The sequence below is a fragment of the Leuresthes tenuis genome, unplaced genomic scaffold (genome assembly GCF_036924035.1).
Source record: "Leuresthes tenuis unplaced genomic scaffold, fLeuTen1.0.hap1 SCAF_8, whole genome shotgun sequence".
In the NCBI taxonomy this organism is placed as follows: Eukaryota; Metazoa; Chordata; class Actinopteri; order Atheriniformes; family Atherinopsidae; genus Leuresthes; species Leuresthes tenuis.
The window spans coordinates 16,893,554-16,919,734 of record NW_027325362.1 but is presented as its reverse complement, the minus strand read 5'-3'; the positions used below and the strand labels follow the sequence as shown (position 1 = coordinate 16,919,734).

General features: G+C 39.8%; 1 protein-coding gene across 1 annotated transcript in view; it reads left to right on the top strand.

Moving 5' to 3' along the window:
- lmbrd1 (LMBR1 domain containing 1) overlaps positions 1 to 25,297 on the top strand; it is a 55,437-nt gene extending 30,140 nt beyond the window's left edge. The window contains exons 8-16 of the mRNA XM_072391150.1: positions 3,572 to 3,697; positions 4,565 to 4,717; positions 7,396 to 7,460; positions 7,599 to 7,701; positions 9,107 to 9,211; positions 9,297 to 9,446; positions 11,573 to 11,654; positions 24,603 to 24,694; positions 25,166 to 25,297. Coding sequence (XP_072247251.1) covers positions 3,572 to 3,697; positions 4,565 to 4,717; positions 7,396 to 7,460; positions 7,599 to 7,701; positions 9,107 to 9,211; positions 9,297 to 9,446; positions 11,573 to 11,654; positions 24,603 to 24,694; positions 25,166 to 25,276 — 987 coding nt within the window. The 3' untranslated portion in view covers positions 25,277 to 25,297. The remainder of the gene's footprint in view (positions 1 to 3,571; positions 3,698 to 4,564; positions 4,718 to 7,395; positions 7,461 to 7,598; positions 7,702 to 9,106; positions 9,212 to 9,296; positions 9,447 to 11,572; positions 11,655 to 24,602; positions 24,695 to 25,165) is intronic.
- Positions 25,298 to 26,181: the final 884 nt, after the last annotated feature.

Genomic DNA, 26,181 nt, shown 5'->3' with positions numbered 1-26,181 from the left:
GGCAACTGGAAGGATGCTGCAAAAAAAAACACACACAAAAAAAATAACCCCAGTTCACAGTAATTCCTGTTTAACAATTTAAAACATTCACACTTACCATTTACAAAATAACAAGGCTACAATCCAGATTTCTTTTTAACAGTCTGTAGTCGTCCTATTTCGTTTTTTTTTTTCCTTTTTTTTTGTGGCTGGTATAGTGTCTCTAAAGCCTACCTCCCATCATATTTGTATACTTATGGCTAGACAGGAGACTTGGCACCATAACTATAGATAATTACAAAATCTTCACACACACACACACACACAAAATAGAAAAAGAAAAGATTGCAATCAGCCCAATGGAGACGCTGTAACTACCAGTTCAAATATTGGAAATAATTGAGGACATCCACTGTGACATCAGGAGTGACTCACATTTACAACGTGACATCACTCGACAGTAATTTGCATGACCAGAAACGCAGGAACGTGGCGTGAACTTTCAGCTGTATCCGTGCCAGCTTCTCTTGGACCGCATTGCAACGCTGAGCTACAGAGTTACGCAACAAGTGGAAGTGACCGGACTTAAAACGTGGCCATCGTCAGTCGGGAGTTCGGGTAAAAGACGGGGCATGACAGGAATTTGCCCCTAACTGTGTTTGAGCGGTCTTGATTGGAATTAATGGAGATGTGGCAAATTTGCTCAGCTTTGTCAGGCCTGGGGCCTTCTCTTCGCTGCTCATGGTTTTAATTTTAGGCAACAGAGTTTCTTTGAAGGATTACAAGCTGCAAATTGATGCTTGTGGCTATATTTATCTTTTCTTTTCTTTATTTATTCTTTTTTGGAGGGGGGGGGGGGGGGGGGTAGATAAAGGTGACCATCGAGATACGGATAAGCACCTTGGAAAGTAGTTAATTTCCTGAAGCTACAATGAGCTTGACCATAAAGAATAGAGAGAGTTTTCAATGCCATCAGTGATTTGAGATGGTTGAGATGATAAAGTGAACCGCTGCCTGGGATTTGTTGTCCGTTGACATGGGTGTAAAGCGAAAAATGCTATTTAGTTGTCGTATTTTTCTTTGTTTGGTGTTTTTATTTTTTTTTTCATTTTTTTAGGGTTGGAGGGAGCTTTAACTGTGCACAGAGTACACAACATTTCACAACATATTTCCACTCTGTGATGGTTTATCCCAGATGCTTCCGAGCCCAGAGAAGTCCACACTTTCTCCGGGCAAAGTTAGCATAAGACTTCTTTTTTTTTTTTTTATTCCCCAGTAATATTTGAAGTGGAATTTGTAAGTGCTGCTCTTTGTTGTTGCAGTGCATCACAGAGGTTTTCCACAGCACTCTCTTGCCATTGTGGTTATATCTTGATGCACTCTCCTCACAGATTTGGGCTAAATCGTGATCAAACACATCTTTTGACATCACCAAAAAAGTCAAAAGATGTCAAAGTAAGCCAAAGTACATTTAAGTAAAAGGAGAAATGTTTTAATGCACTCTTGACCCACCTTTTTTTTTCTGATTTTGGGGTGTTAATGGTGTCCGTTAACTGTTGTACAATGACTGAGAAACAAAATAACATGACTGAACACTTGTTTGCAGTATCCCTGTTTGCTCAAATACAGATACTGTGATGTCTGTCAGCGCTTCGCTTATTTTAGATCACATGTAGAAATATGGCCGCGGGTAGAAACATTTTTCCAGAGCAGACAGGCTGACAGGGCTCTCTGCAATGCCAATGTGCCTGCATTCGTTTTATTTACCAGCCTCGAGTCTCATGAAATGACCAGCGGCTGATATTAATCATCTCTGACCAGTTAATTGGTCTGTCTCTAGTCCAAATTCATAAACAAAATGGAGGGCACCGTTATGTCCACTAATTCTTTTCTAGACAGAAGAAAATCACACTAAAACTGCTGTTCTGCATCAGGTTGTTTGATATTTATACTTTTTTTCAATTAAAGGGAAACCAAAATATATGGTTCCCTTGTTTGCGCGGTGTGTTTTCTATCGTTTTATGAATATGCTTTGTGATTTTTTTGATAATGTGATTATCATTTAAGGACACATGCATTCTGAGCTCTTTTGGTGGGGTGCGTTTTACCTGATTATCTTTTCAGCAGTAGGTATTGTGAATGGTAAACGGGGGCTCCTCTTCCACCTCCCCTTTGGCTTCCCCCTTCACAAGTAGATGGAATCAACAAAGAGGAGGCTTGTGTAGGAGATCTATGTCCCTCTTCTTGGTCTGAATGGTTTCAGCCAGATTTCTCCCTCAGCCGACACACACGAGGATTCACACAGACATTTCCAACCAGCCTGACATTCTATTTCTGGTTATTATTGACGGAGGTTGTATTTAAACAACTTTATTGAGCATTCACTGTTATTTTTTAACAAAACAGAGACACCTGTGTTTCTTTCCGATATTTCTTTCATGTAGTTGGGCATTTGCGAAATGTTTCTCATGGGGTCTGGGACAGGTTTCCTTTTTATGACTGTATTTGATATTCGGGACATGCTCTGGCCTTAAGAGTTCCATGATTCATTGCATGAGGTGACATTCGCCCGTAGCAGAGATCCTCGGCAGAGACTAATAATAGTGTAGCCTGACTTAGTATCCCATGCGGCTCTCGTGAGGCTACGTAACACTCAAAAACGAGTAAGAAGATGTTTTAGGGACCAAAAAAAACTCCAGACTCTGACGTTTGCTCATCTGAGAGGAGCCAGAGAGAGTGTGGCGTGTTTTGACTGGGCTCAAAGTATCTTTGCATGTAAACCTCCTTTTGTTTTATTATGTAGTCATAAAACAACACTCCCATAAGTTTGTAAAAGTGACACAGCACAGCGAAAGGCATTGACCTGTTTCTTTTACTTGCATTTTTATTGATCGGTCTGTTTCTTCTTATTAAAGATGTCCTTCATTGTTAAGAAAAGTTCCCTTGAGGGGATTGAAAGCACTGAGCTCAAAGTACCTTTTGAGTTTTGTTGATCTATCCTTTTGCTGTCTGTGTCTGTACCTGTCTGTCATTGCACTGTTGTTTATACACTGTCTCTCCCTCCAACAAAGTGAAATAAATGCTGTGATGTATTTTTATTTGAGTTTGGGGTATACCAAACTGATTCCCCCACCTGTATTCCAGAATTTTCCTCCTGAAATGATATTGTTTGTTTTTAAATGTTGGAGTCCTGGATAGATGATACTGCTATCACATGGGGGCACTGTTAAGCTGCAAATGCATCAGGGTGATATAAGGCAGTGATATCCACACAAAATGGTTGCAGCAAATTCTTCAATAAACCTCAGCACAATTATAGATTCCACCATTTTAATCTTTTTTTTCCTCTACCAAAAGTGACATAGCCTGGGAGGCCGGGGACTATATGATTTACTGTGTGCGTCAGCTCATGTGTTGGACAGTGTGCGTTTGCTTACCCTCGTTTGACTCTTGTCATGTTCCACATTGTGGTGGGTTTGCCATCGGGCAGGAGTGAGTTTATGTGGGTGGGTGCACGTGCCATATGTGCTGTCCCGCTCTGACAATAATGCGTGATTATAATGGTAGTTTTTGAACCGTCTTGTCTTTGCAGGCGTACGGCATGTCTGTTCTGCCTTTGAATCTGATAAAAGGCACGCGGAGTGTTCAGTATGAACGTCTGGAGAACACAGAGGACATTGATGATGTTGAGCATCAGATAGAAAAGCTGAAATCCAAGGTACGTCGCCAAATGACATGAAGCACGGATGCACGTGACAGAAAACACATGAGTACAGTTCAGATGATCCATTTTAGCCATTTAATAAAATCCAGCCACATAGTTTACATTAAATGCACATACAGAAAAGCATATATGATTGTTTGTCTTCCACTTCAATAACTGCACAGTTTGCATAGTTTGCATTAATTGAAAGCTCCACTTGCATAACCTCTGCATGATCACTTCCTCCTATTTATTTATCTATTTATTCATTTTCTCACGCCTCTTTGTCTTTGTGTGCTGTTACTTAAGATTAACTATAGCCTTTGTCAGCCAACTTCTCAAATGCAGAACACCCAAACAGAAAAGGCACCTATTAGTGGTGGAGACACGAAGTGGAACAGCTAAGAGCAGATTATTCCTCTGTTCTTCTTTGTCCGTTGCATTGTCTGTTTATTCTGAAATCCAGGTTTAGCCGTCTTTAAGGTAAAAATAAAACAACAAAAACTGTAAGTAAAAGGGAAATTAAAGTGTAACATAGACTAACTCCTACTTGACTCGTGTTAGACATACTGTGGTGCTGATTATATGCTGTCAGATAAATAATACATGGATCTCTGCAATGACCATAATTCTTTTATGCTTTATCCATTCCCTGGCAAAAAAAAAAAAAAAAAAAAAAGAACTGTAAATTTTGAGGTAAATGTCAAGTTCTTCTTTTAGACTGTCACTGGGAAGGTCTTTTACCATTACCATGTGTTTTACCCCAAATACCCTTATAGAGCTTTCAGCATTATCATGTCAGGAATAGAATAGATATACAGTAAACACAGTACATGCACACGTGTTTACCGGTGTATTTCTTTCTTTTGTTTGTCTTGGCAGTGTAAAGACGGGCGTCCTCTGTCCTCGAGGGACAGAAACAACCTGCAGGAGCTGGAGGGTAAACTGCAGGTCCTCCAGCGCAGAGGAAGACACCTGGAAATTGCAGAGAGGAACTGCTGCACCAAAGTTGGCAGTGCACTCAGACCTCTCAAGGTGAGTCTCCATTATGGAATTGGCTCCAATTCCCAGAAGCAAATTGTGTGTTCAACATGGACAGTATTCTGTACTCTATGATGATTCAGTTGCTTTTTCTTTCTTTCTTTTTTTTCTTGCAAAACGTGCAATCTGCTCGTGTTTGTTCTCATAGGTTTTTAAACTGATATGAAAAATGCTCAGTTTTTGTTTGTTTTCATCAGCTTTATTCTCAGCTACTTTCTACTGAACTCTCTCTGAGCTCAAGTCGTGTTCTGGACTGTTCTAGATTTACTTTCAGTTCTACTTTATGCATCTGCATATTTGCACCATTCCCCTGGGTTGTCTCGTCACCTAGTTTCCTCTGAAGTCTCTCGGGGGGGTTGTTTCTCAGGCAGGACCTCATGGCCAACACAGGATAGACTAAAACATCCACCAACCCATGTTTGACTTTATTATCTTTCTTAAGTTGGGCAACCAATTGCTAAATCTCACATTTGCAATCCCGATATGGCCGTTCATCGGTAATTCCTTTAGGGCGCGTGACAGTGGTCATTAGGTCTAAAGAGGGATCGCCCAAAATTTCTAATGGCAATTAAAGAGTTTCACATCAAACGTCATCGACAGAGGGCCGCTGTGGTTTTTGTAAAATGGAGTTAAACCTCAAACACGAACAAGGCGCAACAAAGAGGAAAAGGACGACAGCAATATACATCCAAAGTCAGTGGAGCTGAAAAATGCGAGAAGTGACTTAAATAACATCAATAGATTGCTTCACAGATGGCTACAGATGAGACTGGTGAAACTATTGATTTCAGTTTTTCTTTGTTTGTTTTTTTTTTGTCATAAGAATTATGCTCTGCCACAACAGCCGGCGGGGGGGGGGGGGTAATTTGATACTTTTCCTCGACAAGTTTATTTGAACAATGCAAGACAAAATGTTACTCCTGCTTAAAGAAAGACTTTTAGTAACATATTTAGGATTTTATTTATTCACGTTTCACCTTTTCCCACCTTAAAGCTTAAAGACAGCATCATTACCTTCCTTATCACTTACTTCATGCTAGCTCTTCTGTGATAATGAAGACTGATATGGTCTGTCAGATTGATTCATTGCAATATGCTCCACTTCCCCTCCTTCATGTCGGTCCTCATGCACGTTTTTGTTGTTGCACATAGATACACGCCGAGTTTACGTGAACATCATGGCATGGCTGTTTGATATATATATATATATATATATCCTCCCTGCCTATGTTGCTCCTCCGTAGTTAAAATAAGCCCCGCTGGGAAAAGTTCCTGCATCTAGTTGACGTTACTTTCCCACTGCTGTTCATTTGCCTGTATTTAACTGCACTGCAGGCCTGCATCAACATTTCAAACCAGCGTCTGGAACAGTTTGTCTTTAACCAAGAGGGTGGCTACTAATGACCCAGACTCAGATTCGAACAGTAATGAGTCAGGAGATTAATCCACTGTATGCCAAGACGCTGGTGTAGAGTGATAAAGGGAATGATTGGGATTTCAGTGGCACCGCTGTCTCTCCGGCACATGCTGCCCTTTTCATATTAACAGTGGTGTTGAGCAATAATCACTTACTATAAACTTGACTGTGGCTTTTAAAAGGCCTTGGACCTCGTGAAACGGTGTCGGTGTTTTCTTGGAAGTGAAAAAAACCCAACTAAACAGTTCTTCAGCAGAAGCCTTTAGGTGACTGCCCTTCCTTTGGTGAATTATACCACCAGTTCATTTCCAAACCTTAGAATAAATGCCATCTTTTCTTTTCTTTTAAATACATGTACGGCGTCTTGCTTATTTGACTTTCTGCAACGTAACCGTTGCATGACAAACCTAGACGCTCTCTTCTTTGCTTCTCTTTGGTTGGATTAAGAGATAAGAGCAGATGCATCAATATATTGGGCTCACTGCTGTCTTGTCTATCTTCGGCGGTCTTATCTCAGAGTTTTGAGTCGTGGGCATCCAGGCAATTGAACCGCAGTGACAAGAACGGTATTGAATAATTATCTTAGCTGCGATTGATGCTTTCCTGCAAACATCCAAAATGTATGTCAGTGCATGTATTGAAGAAGAACAGCTGGTCTGGACAAAGACGTGGATGTGTCAGACATCACAGCATGCAAATATGTTTTGTGTGGAGATTTTGAAATGGCCAGTCGTGTGCACGAGCCGTCTGTTTTTTTGCTTTAGTTTTGTTTGATCTATTTGTTCATTTGTTCAATCGTTTCTGTACACACACATCTCTGAAAACGCAAACTATTTTAGCTGTTATATTCCTCCATAAGTGCTCCCTTCGTTTTTCCTTCACCAAGGTGACTGTGAGACATTTTAGCTACGATGTCCCCTTTCAAGGCCCACAGTTGCTATGATTTATTGGCTTTTTGGCTGCCACCCACCTTTCGCTTCCCTGGTTGCAACTCCCTACTCTGTCTGGGCCATGCCATTGCTTCCCCCTGTCACCGTAGGCAACCGTGCCAAACTGAGCTCTCCGTGCCATATGGCCTCTCCTTGACAAAAGACTTGACAGAAAGGTTGTATTTGCAGACATGGCTGCTGCGTGTGGGGAAAAAAACCCCGAAACATTTTCCTTACACGGGGTTCACAGAGGGTGTGACAGAGTGCACATCCATCTCTCGGTTGTGTACTGTATCGCTTAACTGTTTTTCTGAATTATTTTGCAGATAATACTGGGCATTTTCTTCATCGTGGTTGCACTGCTGTTCATTGTCGCCCTGTTCATTTCAAAGTAAGTTTCACAAAACAGAACCCTTCCTGCAGCACAGCTGTGTCAGATAAGGCGGACATTATGGGGACAGCACGGTCGTTTACCTTTATATTCATGATTGTGTAATGCCATTTGTTTCATTTTCCTCGCGCTTCTCAGTTTGGATAAAGCGCTCCACTCTGCTGGCATCAGTTCTGGGTTCATAATCTTTGGCACCAACTTAACCAATCCTCTAAATGAACTACTCTTGGCCTTACAACCTGTGAGTATCCTCTCATTTCTCAATTTGCAGAGATGATTATCCTCAATTAAAATATGCTTAAAGGCATATTTTCTCATTTCCATCATCATTATCCAGAATGAAGCGTAATTTATAACCTTTAACAAGGGCTACTGTTTAAAATCACATGTTTGGGCTTCAGTATGCTGCAGCCCACCTTTGAAACTCCTTTTCATAGACTGAGCTGTATGCACTCAAAGGTAGAAACCACCAGTATTTCAACACCTTAAGTAAACAAAGTAAAACAAAAAAAAAGAGGTAAATAGAATATTTGATTTGATTCTTCTTTATTATGACTCACTGATATTTGGAAATAAATACTCATTTAGTGGATCATGTACAAACGTGTGGAATTGTTGAATAAAAGCTGTGACGGCCTGTCACACCTGCAGTTCTAAACAAAACCAGCTAAAATGGCCACATCGTCATAGTTATTATCACCACATCTGATTTCATTTTGTTTTGATTGAAACTGCCGAGGTTTGTATCTCTCTTTTATTTATTCTTTAATCAAAATGTAAACAGAAAATGCCGAAAGCAAAATCAGTTGTTTGTTTCCCGTAATTAGCCTTTCTTTTTTTATTAACTTAATTCAAAAGTTCGTTCTCCGATAAAGCGCGATTTCTAAGTATTTAATTAGCCCGAACGTGATCCAAATTGACTGAAAATAATTAATTGATTTGAATCAAAATAATAAAATGGTTAGTTAAAGAACACTGATGAATCTGATCTTTTGTCTTATCTGTTTCAATGCCATTTTCATTATCCTATTTAGCTGTTTAGTAGTAGTTTAAGCATGATTATTTTTGTTTGACCTGCTGCTTTTGGAGACCTACATACTTTTCTACTCAGCTCTAATTTTAGTTGAATAACCAAAGTATTACAACGTACATTTTTAATTTGTGAGGAGCACCTCTTCTTTCCTTCGGGTCTCAGCCACTGAACAACAGACAAAGAATAGAACTTGTCTTATTGAACTTTGCATTCTGTGCCTATTCTAACAGTTCAGACCAACGCAGGATCCCTTCACAGATATTGGCACTGATTAAATGTCTGAGACCAGTGCTTAGAAGTATGACCACGGTATTTAAGAAATTAAATGCGTCATACCAAGAGTTTAGGGGGTAATATGTAGGAAGAGACCAAGTTTAAGATTAAGTCTGAACATTTCTGGTTTTAGAACATGCTAATCGTTGCTCTTCAGTTGTTTCCGTGGTTCCTTTATGCATACTGACACGCTCAGGTAGGCTTTGAGTTAGGGCTGGATCAAATAGTATTGATAATACCATCCGGTTGAAACCTGTTGCTCATTAACAACCAAAGCCTTTTTTAAAATGTGGCTGAGCTATGACAGAAATTAAGCTGACCTCTGTCCCTCATATCACAGGTTTTTCCACTGGATTACATCCTGATCACCGTCATCACCATGTACTTTGTACTCACATCCATGGCTGGCATTCGCAACATGGGCATCTGGTTCTTCTGGATAAGAGTGAGCAAAAGCACATTGTCTGTTTTACATTAAAATCCGAGGAAATACTCACTTAATAGCACATTTGTGCGATCTTCTTTTGCAGCTGTACAAAATCAGACCCAAGCGAACACGTCCCCAGGCTCTTCTCTTCCTCTGCATGATTCTTCTGTTGATTGTCCTCCACACCAGCTACATGATCTACAGCCTGGCCCCCCAATATGTTATGTATGGCAGCCAGAAATATCTTGCGCAGGTGAGGAAAAATTTGTGGAGACTTCTGTGCGTGTCTCGGTTTTCGATAACAGCCAGCTCTTAAGCTGGGTTTCTAACGTTAGTCACTGGGTCAAACCGCTTTGGCCCAACTCCGTGTAGGAGGTAGAACTTGGTGAAGTATTGTCTCTATGGGCTGACAGCAAGGCTTTTAGACTCTTGTTCTTTTAGAAATCTGTCAGACGATGTGGCTTTCGCTGTGTACATCTGTTTTTTGACAGTATAAAACTTTGTGTGATGTGGTGTAGCTCTGCTCTCTCCGTGTGTGGGCGTGTGCATTTGGTTTTAATGCATCCTTTTGTGTGTGCTCTGTCGAAAAAAATAAATATCATAAGCAGCATAGCTTAAATAAACCATGGTGTTGTTTTTCCTCAAACATCCTCCCTTTAAACGAGCGAAAAGAATCATTTTAAAACTTGCTCCACATGACTCACGAGGCAGACGTTGCTTATTTAAATTTCTCGCTGAACCTTGTAAAGCGCAGACTTAATGCAGCGGATATTAAGGGCTTGGGGGATGTCACCTAAATTTAAATCAATTTCATTAACTGCAATTGGATTCCTTCAAATGTGGGTGGCGCTTTGAAAATACAGGGCTTTCACATGAGATGAGGAGAAAAGCCAAGCTGCAGAAAACCGACACCCTCATTATTCAGTTTTGCCAGATAAAGTCCAAAAATGTTTCATATTTCTGTCCTGCTACAACTAAGTGAAGCATTCACCACAGATTGGTTTGGAAAAATGCTTCGAATGCTTTGTGTTTGCGCTGCTGAAATATTTTTATTAACTACGACTGTTAAACTATCCGCAATATTTCGTCTCTGATGAGCGGCAAAATGATTTTCAACCACAGGGTTGATGATCGGAGCCATGAAAATGAATTGAGCAGTTTACTAACAAAGAACACACTTATCAAACATGGGTAAATTGAAAGTAATTTTTTAAGTGTCTGTGCATTAAAGTGTGCTTATATGCAGCTGTGAGTAGAGACAGCAAAGCCTTGACACACTTGTTGCTTTGTTATTTTTCTGTGTAGCCATGGAAAAATTGATTGCATCATCCTCATCCTTAGTCATAAATAACCCTGTTTTCTCAAAAAAAAGAAAAGTAAATAATTCTGTGGCAATGGCAATCAATTTAAATTGTTGCCAGATGTCGCAGACACAAAAGAAAACTAGTTGTGGTCATTTAGTTTGTGGTAGAACTCCAACTTTGGCAAATAATTAGAATGTGTATTTAATTGGTATTTCACAGTTGAAAGACAAGATATCGGCAGGCTCTTTAAGCACCTGGACACTTTAACTTTTGAGCCACGCTGTTGTTATATGTGTGTCTTAACTGAAAAAGATCTTTGAATTCAGTTCAGCAGTTCAGCATTAATTGTACCCTCGCTTGTAGGCAGATGACATGTTCCATGTGCACTGATTTGCTTACATACATCACAGATGGTGACTGAAACCATGCCAAATGCTCCCTCTCCTCTTCAGTCTGGAGGTTGTTGTGTCCCCGAATTGAAAGTTTTTATTTGTCAGCCATGGCTAAGTTCAAACTTGTGAGTGATAAACTGCTGTGTATTATTTTTTTTTTTTAGTGATTTCTTTTTTTTTCTCTCTCTAAAACAGAATTGTCTCTTTTTAATGCAGCGTCATCTAAAGGTCCCAAAATCTTTGCAATTTCTTCACACTTTGTGCTGGATTTCATCCTTCCTTTCCAGGGTCGTCTGAATTTTTTAATGATACTTTAGATGAACCTTGTAACTGACCTGCTGTCAGATCACATGATTAGATTTGAAATGCGTCACTCATATATATATATATATATTTATTTTTTTTGCCTTTTTGTAACTATTTTTACAAATTAGCATGTCTTTAAAAAGAAAACACAATTGATTGGTTTCAGCATTTGAATGGTTTATAAATGATTGCTTTCAGTTTATTTACATCTTAAACAGTGCCCTAATTTATGGGTAAACGGGTTTAAAAGTTCCATAGATTATGCCTACTGTTCATTTGATCTTCCCAAGCCTGAATTATATTGCATTTCATTAGGTACCTTCTAGTTTTTGCTTACGTGACATTTTCTTTTTTTGTTGTTTTTTTTTTAAAATCAGAATCGGATGCCTTTACCAGGTCTCACGTCTGGAAATACTACTTTAGGTACCACGAGGATATGCGACGCTGAGGCGCCTGAGGGTAAGTCTGTCATTGCTTCTGCCACGGTAACGTGGCATTTGCCCACCAGACAACAAATAAAGAAGAGCGGATACAACCCACCTATTAAAGGAAGAACGCTATTTGGTCATCTTTATCATTATTCATTAGTCATTAGAGCAAGTTAGAGCAAGAACAAACATGTTCTCATGCAGAACATGGCCTGTTGCTGTCCCCATGCCAACGCTCATTACAGCACATCAGCGGTGAAAACAAGAACGTGTGTATATACGTCAGCCCAGTGTGCTTCTTTATGCTAATGTGTTATTCTGACTAATGCTGGTCCTGTTGCTGTTGGATACTGTGCTGCAAAGCCATACACAGATTTAAAGTACAGAAACGTATACATTATCATACAGTGTATGTGTATTTATAAACTGCGTGTTTCAGTTCAATCTGTCCGCACTATTGTAAATATAATTGAGCGCATACATCGTAAGTTGGACTTAAAAAAAAACATCAAAGTCGTCATTGTGATTGTTAGTACAGGTTCTATAAGTTTGTGACTGAAAGCAAGCGGACGGGAAATTGTCCAACCGAGAAATGATCTATTATTTCAAAATGTTGACCATAAACCATGCAGAGCAGGAAAAAGACTGACACTAAGCCTGGTGGGAGTCACAATTGGCAACAGTTTCACTGCTGATTACCGGTTTAAATGTAGCTGTAATTATTCAACTGTAATAGGTGCTACTGAAAGGAACATTAGACACCTTTCCTCTGTACCTGGCCATCACACATACAATCTAATCCCTGTCAAACATGTTCAGCCTCTTGAACTTTTGACCGAGTGAAGTCATATGCACAATCAAGTCTAAGCTTTTGCATGTATGAGTGGTTTCACTTTTATACTTTTTTTTTTTGTTGTTATTGTTGCTGTTGTTGTTCGAAGATTATTTGCAATGAGAGTTGATGAGTTCAAATGGTCAAGTGTGTAACAAATCTAAAAAACTAAAGTTTCAAGAGTTGTACATGAGCCGATTCTAATTTTCTTATTCTTTAATTCACATTCACAAAAAAAAGTCAGGTTGCTGTAAGTTTTCTTTGTGAAACCCGTTGTGCTTTCTATATGAGGATGGGGACAACTGGTTAGAGACAGAAACTTAGGAAAAGTTTTTTCATCCATTGAAACCAAAAAGATACCCTGTTTTATGTTACTTGTGGGTAAGTTTGATTTGTTTCTGTAGCTGTAATGAAGTTATATATGGCATTTATCAGTGCTATTCTGAAAAAAGTGTTTCTCAGCAGCTCCCTAAGAGAAGAAGCTCAGTCTAGACCTGTGGCAGGAGGACTTAATGCAGCCAAAACGTTATAGATATCCATTATTGACTTGGTTTTCATGAATAATTTTTACATCAAACAGTGCTGAAAATGCATTGAGGCACAGTGAGACAGACAGAAAATACAATAAAGGCAGCAGCAGGAGAGTCACTGCAGATATTAAAGCATTATATGTTTGAAATACTCTTGTGTAGAAAGTAGAGGCGTGAATTTAGCAACTCTTAGCTGCATTTTACACCTTGTAGCATATGCCGTAGGCTTTGTCTAAAGTATTCTGCTGCTAATAGCGGCTGAAGATATTGTTGAACTACCTTGAGCATCACAAAACTTTGAGCATCTAAAGAAACAACTAAGTTCTTCAAGTTTAAAAACTGAGGTCATATTGGCAAGAATCTACAGAGTGACACACCTTATTTCAGAGCTGTGTGGATGCATGTTTGCAACCACGCTGTGTTTGTTGTGGGGCATATTGTTTTGAAAGTGAGGTTTTTCGCTCCGTGTCTCATTCGTCTGTTCTCTATACCTTCTAAACCCTGATCAGGGGAGGCTAGAACCTATTACAGCTGACACTGTGCCATACCTGGGGTGCACCAGTCCATCACAGAGCTAACGCAAAGATCCAGACAACAACACTCATTCAGCCATCACTACATTTAATTCAGAAGCCTCAAAAAAATAATGACAATAACAATAATGTGTAGATTATGGGACTTTCTTCGCCATTGCTCCATATACTGGTAGAGGAAGTTTGGGATGGGATTCATGGATATATATGTAGTGTCAAAACTTTGTTTGCAAAAGTTAGTATTCTGCTCAGTACACAAATGAAACAAGAGGGGTGAGAGAGTGCATCTTCCACCAGGCTAATGCTGTATTTTACCATTTTAATGAAAGTTGTCCTGATCCACTCTTGAATTTAATAGATTCTTCGATTCGCCCAGGTACCATACTTCATTTAGCTCTTATTACAACAGATCATCCATTGTTTTGTGAAAACCTTAAATGATAATTGATATTCCAGCATAAATATGATCTGGAACAGCATCTGGCGCTCACACAGGTCCTAAATGTTGACAGAACCCAATTAAACAAATCGGACAGTAATGTCATACATTTTATTAAATTTATTCAAGGAAATGATCGTATGTGGCCCATTCCTTTCAGAATCCCTTTTTTTCCAGCAGCGATTTCAACTCCATGTAATTTCAACGTTTTCTGCACACAAATGTGAGCCCATTCCTAAGCACAGAGCAGCTTTACCTCTGGGATGCGTTTCCTCACTTGAACTGCTCGTTTCAGATCCTTCCATAACATCTCTCATGGGATAAGGTCGGGGCTTTGATTGGGCTAAGTGAACGAAGTTAACTTGGTTCCTCTTTAAAACATTCTTTGGAAGAACGACGTGTGTCCTTGGGGTCACCGTCTTTCGGCATGACCCACTTTCTACTCGGATTCAGCTCGCGGACAGATGTGCCGAAACATTTGAATTCTATTCTATAATTCAAAATGAGTTGTTACATAGTTGTTCATCAAAAAATCTACCAAAAAAGGGCCATATTCTTCAAAAAGAACCTCTGTGCTTGTCCCCATGATCTTTAGGAAATTGCAGTGTCATTGTTTTTCTGTTTTGGAGAGGAGCAGCTTTCTCCTCACAGCCGGTAATGCACAGCATTGTTGTTCTCCATTCTCCTGATTAACATTGAAATGAGCCCGCACCGGAAAGGCTCCCAGTTGCTTATTTGGTACCCTTTGTTCCTTTGCGATATCACAGACATTCAATGCACTTCAAGCAATCCTTGTTTTTAAGCCATTCCGATGCAGGAAAAAGGTGTCTCCCGTATGCATGCAGTCTTTTGACCGTGAACTGGGTTTGAGACGCCGATGAGAAATCTCCCTCGTTCCACGATACGTCTCTACAAACGTGTGTTTTGAAGATCGGACCCTGATAGATCCTTGTTCTTTCTACAGCTGACTCAGTTTTCATTCAGTTGAATTGTGTGTTTTAAAAATCAGACGTCAAAGTGTCATTTCCTGGGTGCACAGGGTTCATAAACTTTTGCGCTCCGCAGTACATCTACAGACTGTGGCCAGTCAGCTACCTGTGCATTTGGCACAGTTTCAATTAAAATATCAAATAGAATTGAATAAACGCAGTTAACACTTTAATCTTTTTTTTTTTCTTTTTTTTTTTACAGTATGGGGTCACATTCAATTATTCTAGCTGTGTTTACATATGAGAAAAACTCCAATACCAGCAGTAATTACATACACCGACAATCTGGCTGTAATGCTGACGATTACAAGACTCTTCAGACAGTTTTCTGGGAATTAATTTGCTCTTGTTTGTTGTTTTTTTTTTCGTTTTATTTCTTAAATTTTCTTTTTTTGTCCTGCTCCACTAATCCCACATTTAACCCAAACAGATTCAGGCAAGACCCCGTGCCCCCTTTGTAGCGTTGCTTACTGCAGCTTAGAAAACACAGCGTGCTGTATCTTTATAGAAGAGTCACAGAGTCGTCGGTAGATGGCTTTTGTGGAAGTTTATCGTCTTCTTGGCACCATGAGGAGTTTACGATCCTCCAAAATTAGTTTGTGGGATTTATTCATTTCCCCAGACATTTCAGATCTCTTCAGCAGTGCTGCTGAATACCAAAGATGCTGCGGTGACAGAGTCACACTACCAGCAGGATCTCTCTTTCCTTTTTTTTTCTCCTCTCTTTTGAGCAGCTTAGAGAAATGGATCTGTTTTTGGCCATCTTTGAAACGGCTCCTGCTTCCACAACAGCCGTTGTACCACCTACCACGAGTAGGAGGAAGTGTCAAGCTGAGACAACACATGCGACTGAGAGGCAATACAATCAGTAATCAGCTGATCCTGTGAATATGTAACAGGTGGAAGATTTTATTCGGGTGGCGAGAGAAGAGAGAGCTCCCTCTTTTCTTAATTTACGTAAAGCTTCTTTTTATTCTTTTAAGAGCTTTTATATTTAAAGCCAAAAATAAATGTCTCCTGTTGATAAATGGTAAAACATTTTGTTGTGAGGTCACAACATGGCCCACTGTGGTTTTACACTGGTTATGGCATCTTTTGCTGGGGGGTTTAATTGCTCCGAGGGTTTAATTAACAATTACATTTACTCTCATTTACTTATTTAGATTTTATTCACATGTGTTTTCACTTTTTTATCTATTTGTTTTATCCGTTGGTACATTTCAAGTTCAAGTCATTACAGAGCAGGAAAAAAAAAATATTAAGAAATATGAAAATTCTCGAGTGAAATGGAGCGAAATGAGAAGAAAACGATCAGGAGCTTAGGCAGAGTTGATGGTCTAGCTGCAGGAAGGCAAAGCTCCATGGCAGAGGCACTTTCTGTCAATCAGCTCTCACTCTGTAACTGATACAGTCATATTGGAGAGGAATATAGCACCTTCCCTGGAAGTTGATGAGTGAAGGCAGCAGTAGCCGAGGCAGAGAACCAAAAGCTATAGTCAAAAATGGACGATTTCCATAATTTCTTACAGTTTGTACTAATAGTTGTAGAAACCCTCACATCCACCCTCACAAAGCAGCCTCAAGTCTTCAAGCTCAGCCAGGTCTTTCAGGTTTCTGCAGAGGTGTTGCTCTGAGTTCAGGTCCAGACTCTGACTGGATCACTGCAGGATCTTCACTGAGTTTTTCTGAAGTTAGTCTAATTTTCATGGTTGTGTGTTTCAGATCGCTGCCTGGTTGAAATTGTGCATTCCCTCCCCAGGCTGAGAAAATTGGGTTGCAGAATATTCTAACTCATCTTTCTTTGAGTCGTGGCTCACAAAGTAGTGCAATATATTCCAATTTGGAAGGTCGGTGGTTCAACCGCTGGTTTCCCCAGTGCACATTGAAATCCACACTGCCCTCTATGCAATCTTTGATGTGTGTATGCTGGCTTAAAAACCGCATAGACCAAAATGTGCTGATGAGTGTTCTGTGGGAATTTGGCTGCTACTATAAAGCTCTTTGATTTTATGACAAGACAAGAAGAGCTCTATATAAGTGCAATCCTCTTACCCTCTACCCTATGCCCTGCTTGATTGTAGCAAAAGTATCATTAAGAGCCTAGTCTCTTCCCCACAGGTCGTCGGGTATATTATTATCTTATAGTTTTGTCTTTGTATAATCAGATAAGATTTAATATCTCATGGTCTGAGAGAAGTTCGAGTGCCTTTGGCAATCATGACTTTAAGTAAGGAATGACTACTACCTGTTACATAGTTGTCCGTTTGTGAGAGTCTCCCATCTCCAGAATGGAACCATGGATCCCATTCATAATGACAATATAGTTCTCGGTTACCTACTTGTGCTATATTGCCTGATTTCTCAACTTATTAGGGCTGCCTGACCTTGCAAGTCAGTTGCAAGTTGACTTGCAATTTCAGTGGATCCAAACTACTTCAAAAGCACTATATTCATTGTAAAAATGCTGTTTACTTTAGCTGCCCTGGTCCCCATATTTTATTGTTATATAAGCCGTCATCACATCACTGGTGCTTTATATAATGTTGCTCTGCCACAAGACATTCACACCATGAGTCAGAAGTCAAATGAAACAAGGAAAGAGAAGCCAAGAATATACAGTTCTTCTTATTGTTAGTCTGTTAGATAAGCTCTTTAGACTCTCGTGGTTTATCATCATCCAATATGTTAAGAGCTTGTACCTCAAGAATGTAATTAGTTATATATTCAGGACTGGAAGTACGAAAGCAGTTTTTAATGAATTGTCATGTTGCTGATCTAACACCTAAAGCAATAAGATGATGGATCAACGAGGCTTAGAAGTTCGTGTCTGCAGATTTATAACAGTTTTTTTTTATTATTTACTGATGGACTCCAGTGCTTCGTGTGCAGTGTTGGAAGAGCTTTTTTATTTTGTGCTTTAAATTTGTTTACTGTATTTTTTGAGGAAAAAAAAAACCCCAAAAAGAAATGTCACCACGGCATGACAAGACTGACAATATTGTGGTGGAAGTCGCACCAGCTCTGGCTCAGGATGTGGCACTTCTTTCTGTCACCTGTCACCTGGTATGACACTGAGGCAAAAGAGAAAGGAAGTCGAGCTGGTGACTGATTGACCAGCTGGCCACAGTGGGGCAATGACGCCACATCTTGGCAAGCAGGTGTTTGGTGCCAACATGTCCATTATCTACTCTAAGGTCATTACCGTACCATTATTCATTTATTCAGCATTTTGGAATTTAATCCTCAGGAATTAACTGACATGGCCCCACACAACCTGAATCTTAAACTTCTTCTCTGCATCTCATTTCATTAAAACTATTGATTTTTTTTTTGTTTGTTTGTTTGTTTGTTGGAAAAGAATCATCTGAGCCTTGTCTCCATTTGTGTATTTTTTTTAATCAGTTTTGTACGATATTTCTTCTTCTTTCATCTTGGGCCATTTATTTGCTTGTCCACAATATCTCTCAAGACACTTAATTCAATGTTTGGTTTTATTCAATTATAGCTTCAAAAGGGTTGAGTGAACCCCACTGAAATCTCAGCATCTGTGGATGCTACTTGTTCAAATTATTCATACCACTGTAATGTTTGTGCTTTTTCTGATGGGGTTACTTTGATCCATAGACTGTATATAAAGAGCTGCACAGGAAGCTTTTCCATGAACCAGGGCCCTTTCTTCAGCCCACTCCATTTAGACTATTCACTCCGGTGCTTGCTCCAAAGTGGAGCTCATTCAGGGATTTGATTAGAATAAAAAGCTCTGACTGTGGGCTGCACGGTGGTGTGTTGGTTAGCGCTGTTTCCTCACAGCATGAAGGTTCCCAGTTTGAATCTCAGCCGGTCTTTTCTGTGTGGGGTTTGCTTGTTCTCTTTATGCCAGCGTGGGTTCTCTCTGGGTTCCTCCAGCAGTCCAAAAACATCCATGTTATATATACTGAGAATTCTACAATCATCGTAGGAAGGAGTCCAGAGCGCACATGGTTGTTTTTGTCATTTGTCTCTGTTTTCACTCGGATTGACCCTACCTCTCACCTCATGGCAGCTGGCAAAAGCTCCAGTCCCTCCGCGACCAATACTGTCATGAAGGAGCTAACTTGATTGGCCTAATCTGCCACGTACCTGAGTGACCGACCTTAGTGGAAATGCCAATGACCCAAGGCTGAAATAACCTCTTCGCTTCATGATTAAAAAAAAAAAAAAAACCCAGGGCTGTTTATAATCTGGTTGCAGTTGGTTGAAATGTACCTAAAATGGATGTATCTACCATGTACCATGACTCCAGATACTTCTGTTTTGTAGCCTCAAGTTCAGCTTTTCGCTTTCACTTTTGCAGGCAGATTTAACAGCAAGCGTAGATCTTATCCACTACCTCAGGCCACCATATACATACCATCAGGTAACTCACCTGTCACTCAAAGAGGAAACGCTTATTGAGGCAGCCCCAAATGATAATTCAAGGCACAACCGTCTTGGATGGCACACTTGGAAGAAACACTGCTGCCCAAATGAGATGCTAATTTTTCCCCCATTTTTTTGAAAAAAGGTTTTAATCCACCTGGCCATTTGAAATGGGCCTCAATCTCATTTTGATTTTATTTCATTTTGACCACACTCATTACAGATCTGTCTGTCCTCATATCCATTAGTAAAGATCACTCCCTATCCCATCTAATTAATTGTCCCGAACTCTTGTTTATTGCTGTCTTGTTAGTGCCTTTATCATCAGGTCAGCAACTCTGTTATTGGTTACGTTAGATCCTTTGAAAGTTTAACCAATAATTTTAATCTTGTTTCGTGTTGCGCTCTTGACTTCTTTCCAAAACCAAACACTTCTCTTTAGTTAAGTCTGGAATAAACTCTCAGACACGCTGGACATTTGTGCATTCAGTTGAGGGGATATAAGAAAACGTATCCTAAACATCTTTTTGCTCGAGGGAAACCCATCTCCCACTTGATATCAAATTTCAACCACAGGTTTCACTTTTGATCCCATTGCTCAATTTACCAATAATCACCCTCCCAGTTTTTATTCCCTGATTATTTTCTTTTCTTTTTACAACTGTAAGGTTCATATAATCAAAGATTGAAACCCAATCAGATGTTGACTTATAACCCTAGAAGAAATATGTCTTGATATAATACCCCTGTGATGGAAACAAGTTTTAATACAAAGGACTATTTCCACACTTTAGACTGCTGTCTGTTTCCTAGCAACTTGCCAGTTTCCACAGCATTGTTTTTTTTAAAGAGCTCCAGGGGGATAATGGTCACAATCTTATGTGTTGCCTCTCAGATGTCAGGTGCCCGAGCAATTTTCAACAGGCAACTCCCTCAACCCCAACACAAATTAATACTAATTTTCTTTGCAACAAGGGGATCATTATCAATTTGCATTATAATGAAACACGTCAGTCAAAAGGTATTCTCCTGAAAGAGCTGTCCATCTTGTTATCCACAGACAGCCCTCACCTTTTACGAGAACATTTACTTTGAAAGAGTATCGCTTTGGTTGGCATTTTCTGCTCCTAATGGATTGTATTTAAATCACAAAATCATATTAGAGTACTACTCTTTGCCTAAAGGGTCTTGTTAATGTGTTTTGTGTAAATCACTTTTAACTTCTTGCCTCATGAATAAACTTTTAAACTGTGTTGATGAACGGTTAGTGGGTAGCAACCATCTCTTGTGAGTTTATGAGAATCAAAAAAAGGGGGAGAACTGTCAGGAAAGCCAAGACCTGAACTCAAATAACATGCTAATTGAATTGGATTACACTATATTAATCCCTAATTATTGAAAAATTTTAATATTCATTGTTTTTATACATATATTATGATTCTTTTTTATTTATCTAGTCCTGCTACATTTACAGAAATGGCTGAATGAAACTTAAAGAAGTATCATATTTTCCAGTTTTCCAGCTTGTCATAGAGGGACTGACTTATAGAGCTCAGTCTCTTTGAATTCCCTTTGAATGACAGCGCTAACAGTTAATAGCCTGCAAGCTAACATTAGCACACACAGCAAACCCAACTCAGACTACCACACACCAGACTGAGTGAGAAAATTCTGACTGACAGTTTTGCTCTCAAATACTTTTCCCTTGTTGGCAGTTCAGGCTTAGACCGTTGGTACCGATCCCTCCTTTAAGCAAAATTTCATCATGGGTCATGCCTTTGAACAACTCAGGTTGTTAAAACACCACACCAAAAAATCGGATATTTCCTCCATCCTCATACCAACTCCATAAACTCTGGGCTTCACCTCTCAAATTTTTATTTTTTTCATTTATTTTCTTTATGCAACTGATCTGCTCAAAATTGTCCAAATCAGTGAAAAAGAAAACAAACCCAAAAACACATTTATATTTCATAAAAATGAGAAGTTGTGGCGCATTTGCGTTCACCCTCTTTTTCTATGAAGCCCCTAAGTAAGAACTGGTGCTACGTGTTACCTTCAGAAGTCACATGACTGGTTAAAGCAGGTCCACCTGTGTGCCGTCTGCTGTATTTTAGTGATGGCAATGCTTTGAAAGCAGGATTTCTGACCAAGAGAAAAATAGTGGGGACATTAAAAGATTGGTAAAGCATTAAAAGCTCAATTTCACGAAGTAATGTGAACTGTGAAACTGCCTTTGGAAATTAGCTATAAATCATATAGCAGAATGCAAGAGTAGAGGATTTTCCACTTATATTTGTGACAGAATCAAAATGTCTGCTGATTGTGTTTGTTAGGAACATGTTCTGCTCGACAGCCTTATTTGATGTCGGAAATGTTTTGACAGCAGTACACTACCTCGGTGAATAAAGCCGTGCCCTTTATATAACCAACAGTAATGAAAACAAGGCGTGCATTTTAGATGCGAGCAGCTTTTCTCTCTTGGGTTATGTTCGGGGGGGTTTAGGTAAGGTCAAGTCGCGATAGGTTGCCACTATATATGCTGCCTTTTATGTCTGCTTCTCAAGGTCTTCAGCACTGCTCAAATGGATTTTCCACTGTGAAAAGATGCTTTTTGGTGAACTTTCAAGTCCAGCACCAGTATGAGAAGCCAGAGATTTTTAAAACAATTCTACTGAAGGAACATCAACATCCTCAAAGGACTTGAATAGAAGGGGTCTGCTGTGTTTTAGATTGAAAGAGAGCAAAAGCACACGGTGCTGGTGAGTGTTTGCTGACAGAGAGGCTTTTAAAAGAAAACCATGTACTTGTGCATGTGCACAGGGTTTTTATGCATGAGTCTGAATGCAGAGATGAAAGATATGCATAATGCATCATGCTACACAGAGCAGCACTCATCCGGGTATCATGAGTCAAGGTGAAATTACCTGCACTCGCACACTGCCCCATGCTCCCACCAAGGAACTGTAATGATTTCAAGGTGAAGCTGGTCAGTGTTGTACATGATAATAAATTTAGGCAGACCACTGTTGTGAACCATCTGCAGGTCTCACTCAGAGCCTGGTGGTTCAGGAAAGCAGCTGGAGAGCTACAGATGGCTGAAGTAGAGGAGGGAAGGAGTGGAGTCGGGGAAACAAAGAAGGACTCGCTTCTCCTTATTATCTGTTGATCCTGGCGAGGTGAAAGCTGAATGTTGTTATACATTTAGGCGTCCCAGGGGTTCCCTCCATCTAATCATGGTTACAGATGAAATAAGGCTTTAAGAGTTGGGATTAATCTCTTTTCCTAAATTCAGCGCGCTGGTGGCGCGCGCTTTGAAAGTATTGACTTTAATGACGAAACTTTTACCTCATAGAGTTGTTGCCGTGGACCTTGATGTCACGTAGCTTCATATAAGTCTGACTGCACTGTTGCACTGGGGTTGGAGTCGGTGTGAAGAGCTCTGTTAAAAACAGTGTGATCTGAGCAGCTCAGCAGGGTTAGCATTAATGCTCCAGATGGCTCTCTAACACAGCCCGACTGTAGATTCTATCCTCACCTCAGCTTTGTACACTTTCTCTCTTGCCTTCTTCGGATGAAAATATACTTAATTAGAAGCGCACGTGTTTTTTTTTTTTATCTTTCTTTGTGCTTTACTTTGCATGTCAAGGCTTATCGATAAATGTGATCTGAAGTGTTTTTCGTTTTCACGCATACAACAACAACAAAAAAAAAAATTGGTTTGGTGAGAAGAGGAGAGGCCCAGATGCTGTTGATGAAGATTCCCAGTCATCCAGGTCATGGCAATCATAAGACCTTGAACAAGGGCAACTGGACCGCTTGTTCTTCATACCGTTGGCACTTCATGAGCGTTTCTTGTGCCTGCCAAGATCCATTTGCGCACACAAAAGGGGAGTGACTCAGCTGAAGAATTCCTGTGTTGCTCCTGCGCCAACCTGATCAATAGCTGTATTAATTCTCTCGAAAACAGGGGAACCGAAGCTCAGAGGTGATGTCACCTGCAGGGAGCATGAGAGCTGCTACACACACACACACACACACACACACACACACACACACACACAGAAAAAGGAAGGAGTTGGATTTTATAAGTGAGAAGTCAGTTACTTGCCTCAGGTTTTTGATGTTAATGTCTTTTTATGTTCAGGATCACATGGTAGTGCTACCTGTAGTCACAGCAGCCAAATTACATTTGAGGAACACTACAGACTGCCAGACTGCTATGAAAGGTGCTCCCTGCGAAGGCTTTGCTATGCAGTCAGCATAGACTGCCTAAATTAAATAAGTGGAAATTCTACATGGTGGTTTAATCAAAGAATCTACCTTTAATATACAAATCTACAGTTAGTTACAGTTATCTTGAAAAAGAAACTGCTGGGGTCATTCTTTGTTAACTTTCTGTCTTGGTAATTCAAAAAGGTAGCAAGCAACTGGCAGTGAAGACACCACTGGACTTCACAGCACCATCTGCTCTGCTGTGATGTGTAGCCTGCTGCATGAGCCTGAGCTGCTCTGCTGGACAATCTAAATAACATCGAGTTACTTCTTCTGCTTTATGTTTTATTCACAACGTACACAGATAAAAACACGTGTGTGTGTATATGTATGTATTACAACGGCCCCCACTCTACACATAGTGCTTCAAAGCATGTGGGTAGCTGTTAATGCCTCGGATAACTCGCCACAGACTCTTTGCTGTCTGTCTTTTCCCAGATAGACTTAATGAGATGAGGGCGCTCCTTGTTCTTCTTGTCACTGAAACCATATCTTTATCACTTGCTGCATTTCTTGGGACCACGTGTAGGAATACCAATATCCTAAGTGTCTAAAACCCGCACTTGACTCTGTTCAGTGTTTGATATCTTCTGTATGCTCATGCTTTTACCTTTTGGCTTTCCAGTGTGTAAAATTAAATGTGTTTGATGCAAGGCTCTTTTGAAGTGTTGCATCATTGCAGTTTTATTCTGTGGGGCGGACGTATTCGCATCCACAGCGACACAACTTTTCTCTCCTCAGACTACAGACTGTCTTGTTTTTGTTAGAATTAGAAAATAGCCTGAGGCACCGTTCCATGTAGTAATGGCTGCCTGTTTATAGCTCCTGAGTGAGTTTCGACACCCTTACAATACAGACATATAAAACAGACAACATGAAGCATAGGATTTGTTACATTCAGTTTGGTTCCTGCTGTGTTGTTTATGTTTTTTGCCTCCTTTTTTTTGTTGACCTGTGTGTGTGCAATTCTCTGTCTCTTTCAGACCAGTGCATCATGACAAGAACCTATCTTTTCCTCCACAAGTTCTGGTTCTTCAGCACCATCTACTACTTTGGTAACTGGGCCTTTATTGGGGTGAGTTTCTCTGTTAATAAAATTATCTCATCTGTTTTTTTTTTTTTTTGTGTGGATTTGAATATCTGGAATAGTGAGGAGAAAAAGAGTTAAGTTAGTTAAGAATAAATAATTAAATGAATACAAACTTTTAATATTTATTTGCAGATACTGATCCCAAACTTTATAGTTTGTGTTTTGAGCTTCACAAAAACTCGTACAGCCACTTAAAACGTGTAACTGAAAGGCATTACAAGAGGAGCTACTTCAGGGGAGAGCAGCAGAGTAGAAATTTGTGATTTAATTTGTACTCAGAAAAGGCTAATGGAAAATAATCTTCAAAGACTGCACATACTGCTTATCGCCTCAGAAAAAAAAAAGAAAGAAAAGTTTAATAGCCTCTTTCTTTCGAGCTCTCGCTGGACGCCATCGATCAAATGCTCCTCGTGAAATATCTCCTAATGCGTGCTCTGCTTATTATTTTTACTGTAGGCTTTCCTCGTTGGCCTGGTGGTGTCCTGCTGCAGAGGGAAGAAGTCGGTGATTGAAGGAGAAGTGGAGGCCGATGACTCAGACATAAGTGATGATGAATATGTGCACTGAAAAGATGAAAAAAAGAAGAAACCTTCATCACTTGTACATATGGTAGCTGTTAACTTAAAGGGACTAGAAAAAAAAGTACAATTTCATTAACCAGTACCTGACTGTCCAAGGTTTGTCTTAATTTAATTTATTGGTTTTAAGGCGTCATTGCAGCAGTGTCTCCGGGAGTCCGGCCTTGTTTTAAGTTGACGCGCCCCCTCTCATTTAATGAGACAGCTCAGACCGATCGTTGTCTCCTCCTCAGTCGATGTTATTGATGACTTTGGGATTCAGGGAGTGTCCTCCAACTCAATCCTATCTTGAGAATTCACTTCTCAACAGTCTGACACAAATTGGTCACTTTTCAGGAGACGCATGCTGTTCCAAAATGCAATGTTTTTGGCTTTATTCAGACAGTTAAGACACAACTTTTTACATTCTCTAAGCAGTTTCTAGACCATTAAGCGGTTAATTTATTACATCTGCAGTTGGCCTCAGTATACATTCGAAGGTTAAGCTCAGCCAACGCGCACAAGTTTTCCTAAAAGCTGCTTGTTACTTTAGAAAATAATTACTCCGAAATGCTGACAGCGGTAACACCTTTTTCTTTTTATTTAAATGTTACATATAGTTTGAGTGGTTTTCCGCATTTCTCCTCTGCCTGCAAACCCACTCTGTGTACGAAATGTAAATGACCAATTGCATCTGCAGTGTTTTTGTGGTTTTTGATTGAACGGCTTCAGCAGTTTGCACTCTTTTGTTGGGAGAAAAATGTGTAATAGGGTCATAGAAATAATCAAAGAAGTGGATATGAGTCTCCTTTTAATTATGAGATATGATTCATTGTTGTCGGTGTTGTGGAATTTATGGACTGCAGTCTTGTGACATAGAGCTATTAAGGGCTTCTTTTAGCCAGATAGAGAATT